Raw genomic sequence first — 11,502 nt, 5'->3', positions numbered from 1 at the left:
GCTAAATGGATCAAACTTTCATTTTGCTGTCAGTTTTTAATATCCAGAATTATAAATTGCTTAGTTTTGTTTCTCTTTGTTGATAACATTATGCAATTAATCTGGAAGACATGTTTCATACAAACATAAGCCTTTATTACACATACTTTGTACAGTTGATTGTGGTTATTGAATTCCCTAAATAATGGTGACTCACTGATGCTTTCCATTCCAGTTTCATAATCATGCTTCAATATTTACATGGGCTGTAGTTCATGGTTGGAGAATTCTACAACCTGGTACTGTATACTAAAAGCCTGCTTCTATGTAGTTGACCCAGTGTATCCTTTGGCATGTATAGAGGTTAAAAGGGCTACTCTTTTAAAGTTGTGCAATTTGGTCACACCCCTCTGCTCCTCACCAAATGGTGCGGTCCAGCCAGCGACTTTGTAGCGGGACAGAATGAAAAAGTTGAGACAAAAGTTAGCTGAATGAATGAGAGGAGAGATAAAAAGGAGGGGACACACTAAACAACTTTAGTCTATAATTTCCTGTAAACATTAGAAAATATATTCCTAACGTATTATTGGAGACATTTATTAGAACCCAACGTCCACATGTGTTAAAGATGAAGCTCTTCTTCTGTGCAATTGTGCTGCTATGGGCATCCTCCGCAGAGTGCCAGCAAAGAGGTGAGCTGGAAACAATCATTTTCCAATTGACTGCATTTTGACTGAATGTTCATTCAGCACGAGGTCTCAGTGCATCCGAGGCGAAGCATTTTGTAATTATTTATGCAATGTAATGAATATGCACTTTAATTAATGCAAAGCATAAGTGGAGGATTAGAAATAGTAACGTTATACTTAGTTTTATTGATGGCTATAATACACTTGGAATAGGCCTAATTACTATTTTACTGTTACTTACATTTACCAGAATAAATCATATTTATTGCATAAAATGAGTGAAAAGTAATAGGCCTACCCATGGGGTGTTGGTGTTGAAATTGGACACTTGTGGCATAATAATTCAGCCATTAAGTTTATAATTTACAGACAGGAGCTTTCCAAGTCATTAGAAAGTCGGCTACCCATTTTATTATACAACATGCTGCATCACCAGTAAACTAATATCACTGGTCAATCTACGTGATAGTTACTTTGTTAAACCGTTAACGTTATTAGTATTCTCACCTACTCTCCTTTCATTCCTAACGGTCTTTGCTCAAGAGGTTCACATGACAGAAAATCCAGGCCATTGTCATTGAAATGAATGACAATGGCTGACGCCTCTTTCTCCAAAGCATAGTCATGCTAACATGCTCGGGTCGCCCTCAAGCCCGAATTCAATGCCTCTAATTGCAATAACAATCATGTCATCAGTAGAAAATGTTTGAGGTGCAGTTTTGTGGGTTCAAATAGACCAGCTTTCATTGCATGCCCTCTTGGTTTGTCATTTTTTTTTGTATATATTTGTGTTACTTGAAATCAAAATCAGATTTTGATGTACTGTTAAGCTTTTCGCCATTCTATTATACACATTTAAGAAACACACTTTTAATTGATATGCTTGAATACTTGAGAACTTGAATAATTGCTTGCTTGTAGAAGACTTCTGGGCAATTCCATGGTAAAGGAATTATGCTAAGACTTTAAAATGTATAACAAACCAAAACACTTGATTTCAAAGTTTAACAAACCATATAACTCTATGCACAAACATTTTCCAAAAACATATTTACAGGAAGAACTGTGCAGATACATATTTTGGTAACAGAATAAAACTGAGGGAAGTTTTACCATTATTCTTAGTGATGGTGGAAAAATGTATACATATTGGGATATCATTTTCATGATATATCATTTCGTATCATTTTGACAGTATCATAATATTATTTTTACGCTAGTTTGCTGTACTTGCACCAAAACTGCAGTATTTTCCTTCATAGCTTGTTCTCCATCTTCTTTTTAAATAGGGACCCAATTTGTTTTCAGTACTTTTATTTCCATGACTGATAAAAACTTGTTTGCTCATGGCTCTCGCTTGTCCATCTGCAGCAGACATATGGTCAGCAATATGTTTGGAACATTGAATCGCAATAAAATCACAGTATCGAATCGCAATACATATAGAATCGTAAGAATCGTGAGAATCGCAATACATATTGTATTGGCACCTAAGTATGGTGAAAATATCGTATCGTGGGGTCCCTGGCTATTCTCAACCCTAGTTATTCTGTTACCAAACTTTGCTACTGCACAGATTTTCCAGTAAATGTTTTCTTTGTTTTATTTACTGTGTAAATTGTTCAATGTTGTAATTGAGCATAGAGTTGTATGGTTTGTTACACTTTGAAATCAGTGGTTTTTGTTTGGCCTACATTTTAAAGTGAAAAAGTTTGAGTAATTCCAGTAACTGTGGAATTTCCTTTCTCCAAAGCCATTGGAGAAGCTTGTACCTACTTGTTGGCCTTACCATGTTGGGGATCTCCAAATGCAACAAATATATCTATTACATTTATTTAACACATCAAACAGATTCAATGCAAAGGTGTCAATCCCATTTGCTCCCAGCATGAAGAGTGAAATCTCATTAGAGCTCATAACATTAGGTGGTGTTAACAAACTGGTACAATAATATGCAAGGCTTCCCAAATGAAATCCAAACCAGCATTACCATACCAATAGGATTTCTCACCTGCGATTTTATGTGACACTGTGAAAGACAGAGACCCAGTGAAGCGGTCAACAGAGCCAAGATGGGTCATATTCATTAATACACCAAATAGAAGAAAATGAACTGAAACAGGGATGGACTACCTGAACTTGTCCAATAAGAAACCATTTTTTTTTTGCTACAGTGTGATCTAATGAATGATACCTTGAGTCGAGCTGTGCTACATAACTCTGTTCCCTCTGGGAAATGATCAACCATTTTGGTAGCAGAAAACAGTGTCAGGGGGTCCATTTTGCATCATTTTTACCCTGCACCTGAGAGAAAGAATTGATTTACCCTCATAGCACCACACCACTGTGGGATTTTGACTGTAGCTAAAGCCTCATTTTAAGACAGTGACTTTTACACCTCCAAGGTGAACTCATCATTATATAGAGCCAGGTGTGTCTGGATCCAGCTATAGTATCTGTGTCTGGACCACAGTAGGGCGTGGTGGATGGGTTGGCACTATAGTAATGACAGAGCTCTCTCTTTAGGATGCCCTCTGGCTATAGGTCTACCAAGTACTTTTTTGTTTTAGGCACATTTAAGAACATGCCGACTTAAATTCTGAGACATGTTATTTGTGTGGACACATTCAGGCGTGAAGTTTGTTCATGCCCCTATATTCCCATTTGTAACAGTACTTGGGTCATTTTTTTCATGAAATAGCATGTTGTAACAGTATTTGGGGTCATTTTTTTCCTGAAATAGCATTTTGTAACAGTACTTGGGTCATTTTTTCCTGAAATACCATTTTGTAACAGTACTTGGGTTATTCTTTTCCTGAAATACCACCGAAATGCCACTTGATTTGATATCAATTACTTGCTATCTATCTTTGTGCAAATAAGATTCAAGCTACATGTCACGTCCTGACCATAGTAAGATGTTATTTTCTATGGTAGAGTAGGTCAGGGCGTGACAGGGGGTGTTTTTCTATGTTTTGTATTTCTATGTTCATGTTCTAGTTTTGTATTTCTATGTTGGTTTTGTTTGGGATGATCTCCAATTAGATGCAGCTGGTCCTCGTTGTCTCTAATTGGAGATCATACTTAAGTAGGGGTTTGTTCCACCTGGGTTTGTGGGAGATTGTTTCTGAGTAGTGTATGTTTCACCGCTGCGTCACGGTTTGTTAGTTCAGTTTATATCGCATAGTTTCACAGAGTAAATAATATGTGGAACGACACACACACGCTGCGCTTTGGTCCGCCTCTTCCTACGACAACCGTGACACTACAACCAGCAGCTATATATCTTATATTACAAAGCAGCTCCATATCTCTACATTTATTATTACACCTCTACTCTCCAATACAGAGATTAGTCATCTGAGTCACACTGCGACTGCATGTCTTATCAGTCAACCGCATTGTTGACACACCATTGTTCTGATTGTGTCACCTTCTTTAGTTGCTATCAGTCCACCCTCCCATCTGATTACATTTAGTAGGGGCCTATTAGGATTCAAGGTGGTTTGAGGTAGCACTGCAAATAATGAGAGATGCTGAAGATAGAGAGTTTTTGTGGTTATCTTCTCACCTCTGAGTAGCTGGAATGGAGTGAGTGACTTGTTGGATCCACTCAGTTGCCTACCTCCTGGTTTAGTGTCAGACATTAGTACATACACCTTGATAATGGTTCATAAGAGGATACGCTTACATTGTGTCCTCAGCTGCGTTGACTGACTCCCTGAAGAGAGTGTGTGTGTGTGCGTGTGTGTCGTAGCCCATAAACAGGTTAGATATTAGTGCGGAAAAAGCCACGGGGGGTTGGAAATCAACATCACCAACCTCTCCTGATCTAGAAAGGAATCATGTTCATGACCTGTGGTTAATTATTAAAGGGAAAGTTTGACTTATAAACTTTCGACAAAGTCACAAGCAGATTTGGTAATGCAGACAAGCATTTTAACCCGACTGGGGTGGAAGGCAATGTAGTAAGGGGCTACTAAGGTGTTTTCAAATGGTTATTGAAGTACTTAGTATGATTGTGTGCCATCCTCCAGCCTTTTTCTCCAAACTTTCGAGGATTGATTCTAACTGAAGTGCTTTTGAAGGCTAGTTTGAGTGCATAAGCTGAATCCCATTGACTGTGAGGGGGGGAGGGGTTACTGGAAATAGTACAAACAAGAACATTCCAACCAAACTCTCTGGATATAAACAAAAAACCCTCAAATAGACACTTTTACAAATATATGTGCCACACAGAGAATGCATCGATCAGTTAAACTACTTTTACTGTTCAATCAATTCACAATCACTCTCATCCTATTTACACAACATTCTCTGCATAACCCGAGTCCGCTAAGCGCTGAGTAATGCTACCTGAACTGCTAAACGGTAGTTGGCTAATAGGTTTGGGCTGTATCCAGATTTTTATATAGTCAAACTGTCCTTCTCTCATCCCGGGATTTACGTTATTACTGGCATAACCCCTTAGGGGGTGCTAGAAACGCAAGAAAAGCTCATTTTTGCCTCTATTACTAGAATTCTAACAAAATTAGCACAAACTAATAGCAAAATCACATAGATGATGTTGGCTAAATGCTAACGAGAGAAAACGAACATAAACTAATTGTAAAGATAGGCAAATTCATCTCATTAAGTTATACAAGCCTAGCTAGTAGCTACCGAATGTCATTTTTGATGAGTGTTTTTGATGAGAAGAGAAAGTGAACGAGAGAAATTGTTCATATTATGTACAAAGTTGTGATGCATGCTTTTCTAAAGGAAGAGCAGCATGTGTACATGGAACAGAGGGGAGAAGAACGGAGTAGAAATACATTCCTGTAGGAAGGACAGGGGAAAAAAACGAATCCAGAGCTCTTTGACTTTCAAACACAGCAGAAAGCCGTTATAAAATATCTGATGGCAAACATTTAGTAATGAATTGCATACGTGTAACTTAATCACCTCATGTGAGCAATGGACTCACCAGCTCCGGCTTTCTCCCGTTGTGCTATATACAAACAAAAGCATGACTGGCTCAACTGTTCTGGGGAACTACGGTAAGCTTCATAATGTAAGGTATGGGACAAGTGAAATGAAGAACGTAATCTGCTTTGTCTGCTTTGTATTGCACAAGTTGACTGCAGGTATTAACTTAAAAAGTAGCTATAAATATTCACATTTGTTGAAAAACTTCAATGAACTCGTTTTGACGGTATTGAAAAACCATCCTGTGTCTTTTAAAAAAAAACCTGGTATACGGTATATATATTTTTTTCATGTATTATTATTATTTTTTGTACCTTTATTTAACTAGGCAAGTCAGTTAAGAACAAATTCTTATTTACAATGACTGCCTACTCTGGCCAAACCCGGGCGACGCTGGGCCAATTGTGTGCTGCCCTATCGGACTCCGAATCATGGCTGCTTGTGATACAGTCTGGAATCGAACCAGTGTCTGTCGTGACTCCTCTAGCACTGAGATGCAGTGTCTTAGACCGCTGCGCCACTCAGGAGCCCCCAAATATACCACCCAAGCATATTGGCTAACATCTTCAGCCATGGCCAGCATTTTTACCTTATTGACCCAGATGCTATCTATCAGTGATTGAGCTGTTGAAACGTTAGTCTTTTGTGTTTAGTGACAGTGGCATTCCAAAGATACTCGCAGTTTAGCAGAATTAGTCCCCTGGTAATCCTGGGTAAAGCCATAGAGATAGATAGAGGACTCTGGTGCCAAAAAGTCCATTTTGGCATGAGCAGCGCCATTGAGGACTTTCATGTTGAAATAGTCAACTGGGTGGGACTTCCTAATTCCATCCAGGTCACCAGGAGGGATCAGCCAATGAATTATACTAGTGAGGAAACATTCCATAACTGCAGGTGGCAGTAAAATCGGCAACCTTGGTTTTATAACTGATCAAACAACACACTCTAGGTGGCTGTGTGCACCGTCATAGAAGTAGTAGAAGAAGTGAATGGACTAGGCCTCAATGGCACAGCCCATGCTCTCACTGACGCCATAATGGGACAGTTACAAAGTCTATGTGTAAGGCTGATATGATGACCTCTGACTTTTGGGGGCCTGCTCAGGTCCAGGCCAGTCAATCACAGGACTTTGTTGTCCAAACATTGGCCAGGCCTCACTGACTGACTGATGTCTTTTTCACTCTACTGAGCCGAGCCTAGCTGTATCGCACTGGCCTGGTTATGCACCCACCATAGTTGTTGGAACTGGTGCTGGAAAGGACACTGTATGATGTATATACTGTATAAATTGAATGGTTATTTGGCTGATGCTTTTATCCAAAGCAACACAGTCAGTAATGTGGGGATCAAACCCCACAGCTCTGATGTTGAGAGCACATTGGTCAAACCAACAGACCAATCAGATCCAATGTATGCCCAGTTTTAGTTTACATCACATGATATCAAGCAGTAGAGTCCAAAACTGGAATTTAACAAGCAAAGCTGTCTCATATGTTATGTCAGATAAGCTGATTAAGATGATTATGGGGCTAATATTTTTTATAAATGTATTTATAAAGCCAATCAAATGTATTTATAAAGCCCTTTTTACATCAGCCGATGTCACAAAGTGCTATACAGAAACCCAGTCTAAAACCCGCAAACAGCAAGCAATGCAGGTGTACAAGCATGGTAGCTAGGAAAAACTCCCTAGAAAGGCAGGAACCTAGGAAGAAACCTAGAGTGGAACCAGGCTCTGAGGAGTGGCCAGTCCTCTTCTGGCTGTGCCGGGTGGAGATTATAACAGTATATGGCCAAGATGTTCAAACGTTCATAGATGACCAGCAGGGTCAATAATAATAATAATCACAGTGGTTGTAGAGGGTGCAACATGTCAGTACCTCAGGAGTATATGTCAGTTGGATTTTCATAGCCAAGCATTCAGAGTTAGAGACAGCAGGTGCGGTAGAGAGAGAGAGTCGAAAACAGCAGGTCCGGGACAAGATAGCACGTCCGGTGAACAGGTCAGGGTTCCATAGCCGCAGGCAGAACAGTTGAAACTGGAGCAGCAGCATGACCAGCTGGACTGGGGACAGCAAGTAGTCATCAAGCCAGGAAGTCCTGAGGCATAGTCCCAGGGCTCAGGTCCTCTGGGGGGGAGGGAGAGAGAGAGAATTAGAGGGAGCATACTTAAATTAACACTAGACACCAGATAAGACAGGAGAAATACTCCAGATATAACAGACTAGCCCCACGATACATAAACTATTGCAGCATAAATACTGGAGGCTGAGACAGGAGAGGTCAGGAGACACTGTGACCCCGTCCGATGATACCCCCGGACAGGGCCAACCAGGCAGGATATAATAAGACACGCAGTACGTGATCAACAGTTCAAAAGAAGATTAAAGCCCATAATTATAGAAAAATAAACACAAGTAGGACAAGGACGCTAGCTTGGCTTTGATTTCATTTTCCACCATATGGCAACGTTCATTATGGAGCCCAGATTACGCAGACAGATGACTAAAGCATCCCCAATGCAAAGGAGCCCCAGCTAATAGACTTAACAATCCTGAAATTACCACAAATTACCACATCTATGTGTGACAGCATTGCCTGACTATGTGTCAGTCAGCTTAGTAGCACTGATTAGCAGGGACAGGCAGTGTGCCGTTACATCACGACTAGGTGGTGATTTATTGATGAAATACCAGGACCTGACTGACTGTCCCTGTCCACAACCAGTTGCTGTGTGTCAATAACATACCACCCATGTGGCGTGTTGATTCAGCTGACCAGGGCTGTCACTTGCCTTCACACAGCTATTGGCACCTAGATCATGTCAAAGCTAGGTACTGTTAAATAGCCCTCTTGGGATTGGGTCTACCATGAGCCAAAATAATAAATATTGTGTTTCACTTTCACAGGATCAAATCCATTGAGATTTTAGATTTTGCTTTGAGGATGACTAAAATCAATAAACATAATTGATTTCCAAACTATGAAAACATTGTGAGTTTGGTGGTCAGAGAACATGGTTGAGGTTTCTTTCTATCCCAGGATAGTTTCTAAGATTAAATCAAGTTATTTTTTAAGGCAAGCTGTGGTAAAAGCATTATAACAAGCTAATGAATAGTCGTCATGAACCGGATAATTGCTTTCCAATCCGTTCTCCCTGGGTTTCCCCTTTCCAGCTCACAGAGCACAGGGGTCAAGCCTCTCTGTCAATGAGAAATCAGCAGCCACCGAGCCACCAACAGATAGACAAACAGACAGTCTGTCAGTCAGTCATTCAGTCATCCCGATTTCACACTATCTTGCAGAGCTGAACCGTATGGTACTGGCTCATATGCTGAAAGGGGATTGATCCCAATGGTCACTACTGATAAGTGGGTCTGACTCCAAGACATGCTACCACTGGTCTGGTCAGATGTCTCATTGCTGCTATGTCATTAGGCTAACAACTTCATCCCCCAGCTTCCTTATCTCTTGAGCCTCTGAAGTGCTCATCAGTGTTCTCATCAGTGTTCTCAGGAATGCTTTGGGGCCATTCAATTCAATAGGATTAAGTCATAGGCCAAGCTCACAAGGTTCTCCTCTGAATCTTACATATCTTTTAGATCAGGTATGGGTGACTTTGATGGGGGTGGGGGCCACAAAAAAATCTAAGCTGATCATGAGGGGCTGCAGTGGCTCGCGGGTCTGCGCGTACCCACATCCATAACCACACATGCAGTCAGAGCCGTCTGTATTTTTTTGGTGGCCCTAAGTGAGATTTTGTTTGATGTGACACTTGGTTTGACTTCTTTGAAGATCTGCTCATAAACATCTAGTTTATTAACTATTAATAAACAGTGTAAGCATCATTGGTTAATATATTTATTAGCATTAGTAAACACATGTATAAACCATTTATAAATCATGACCAGCAGGCCTTTAATTTGTATACTTAAGGTTAACAAATTATAAAATGACAAGCATCTTATAAGCACACCGTCAAAAACATTTCTTTTTAAATTTTTATTCAGTGTAGAATTTCATCTGTTAGCATAAGCCTCCTGAAGTCTCTGTTAGGAGACAGAGATGGAGAGATGCTTTTGGACAAAGGCCTTGAAGCCCAGAGGGCCTTGGGGTAGTTATAACAGCAGCCCACAGCTGCCCACACCACCCATCAATAGACTCCAGCCTTTGTCAATTTCCTCGACCTGACCATTTTACCTATCAATGGTCCATGTAAACATGTGGGTGGAGAGTGGGGGGATGGGTGGAGAGTGGGGGGATGGTGGTGGGGGTGGGAGATACGGAGCGGTTGGAAGGGAGAGATACAACTCCTCTTTTTTGGGGGGTAATGTGAAGGTGCGTGTGTGCTTATCTAAGTGGCTCTGGATAAGAGTGTCTGCTAAATTACATTAAATAATGTGTAAGTATGAAGGAGTGTTTTCTAGTGTGTGCATGCTTATGTGAATAGACAGACCATGTACTCTATCATACCCTGTCTCTGTGTGTAGATAGATGCATGTTATGGTCTGAAACCCCATCTCTATCTCTGCCAGGTCTCTTCCCTGCCATCCTCAACTTGGCCAGTAATGCAGAGATCACCACCAACGCCACCTGTGGAGAGCCTGAGCCAGAGATGTACTGTAAGCTGGTGGAACACGTACCAGGACGACGCATCCGCAACTCGCAGTGTCGAACCTGTAATGCCCAGAGTCAAAACCTCAAAGGTACGGTAGTCGAGAGCCTCTAAGTATGCATAGGGGAGGGCTGGGGAGGAGAGTCTGGGGTTTTACTGTTATGCCTGCTGGCTAGTGCTCCAGACAGTTTGACTTTCCACAGTCTCACTGTCTTTGAGTCATCTGTCTGAAATACAGTACTCCAGGTGTGGATTCATGGTATTTATGTTCTTGCTATTCTCTTGATATTATGCAGAGCAACATCCAATCACCAATGCTATTGACGGCACCAATGGGTGGTGGCAGAGCCCAAGCATAAAAAATGGCCGCCAGTTCCACTTGGTGACGATCACTCTGGATTTACGACAGGTAGGAATTCTGAGGACTGCTATGTTGCTGCTTTTACACTGCACCACTTTCTTTAGCTACATGCTGGGAACATACACACTCTAAATTGTGCCTTCCTTGTATTATACTTAAGCTAAAATAGTTATTCCATTCTACTGAGCCATTTACTTTATGTTCGTATTCTTATCTTTTATTATTTCTTATTGTTGTTGCATTGTCGAGAAGGAACCTGCAAATAAGCATGTGGTTGGACGGTGTTTACCATGTGCATCCTCTTCATGTGACTAATAAAACGTGGGTGCTGCTGATAAAAAAATGTTGGGGGGAGGGGGCTATGTTTGGATGGCCTCTCTCCCTACATCTTTTTTTTAAAGACTATTTTTTCTCACATTCTCTCTCTCTCTCTCTCTCTCTCTCTCTCTCTCTCTCTCTCTCTCTCTCTCCTCTCTCTCTCTCTCTCTCTCTCTCCCCAAAGGGGAGGGAGGGGGGGACTGAGCTGAGCCAGCTACTTTAAAAAATCCTGTTTCAACAGGCACTCGAAACAAGACCCTCTTTCATCGAGCCACCACACACACACACTATAGTAGTCCACTGTGATGGTGCTGTGTTTTAACCAACCTGTTTCAGAGGTGCACACTATATAGTGCTAAGATGTGACCCCTCCCCACTTCCTCTTGGGAATTCCAGCAACTTATATTGACCTCGGGAATGCACATATGGAACTAATTACGATGTAGACATCCCAGTAATTGTTTTCATGTGAAAATACAATCTTTAAAGTGTGCGTGTGTGTAGCCATTCACCTACCTTTCAACGCTCTGTCTGCCTAGATTACACATCATGCTCCATCTAGATTTAGCCTC

General features: G+C 41.0%; 1 protein-coding gene across 1 annotated transcript in view; it reads left to right on the top strand.

Annotated features, from left to right (window-relative positions):
* The first annotated feature begins 424 nt into the window (after positions 1–424).
* lama1 (laminin, alpha 1) overlaps positions 425–11,502 on the top strand; it is a 63,309-nt gene continuing 52,231 nt past the window's right edge. The window contains exons 1-3 of the mRNA XM_014181268.3: positions 425–671; positions 10,172–10,342; positions 10,548–10,660. Of these exons, the coding sequence (XP_014036743.1) occupies positions 608–671; positions 10,172–10,342; positions 10,548–10,660 (348 nt within the window). The 5' untranslated portion in view covers positions 425–607. The remainder of the gene's footprint in view (positions 672–10,171; positions 10,343–10,547; positions 10,661–11,502) is intronic.

The sequence above is a fragment of the Salmo salar genome, chromosome 29, assembly GCF_965601325.2.
Source record: "Salmo salar chromosome 29, fSalSal1, whole genome shotgun sequence".
NCBI classification, from domain to species: Eukaryota; Metazoa; Chordata; class Actinopteri; order Salmoniformes; family Salmonidae; genus Salmo; species Salmo salar.
This window is presented reverse-complemented; position numbering and strand designations above follow the sequence as displayed.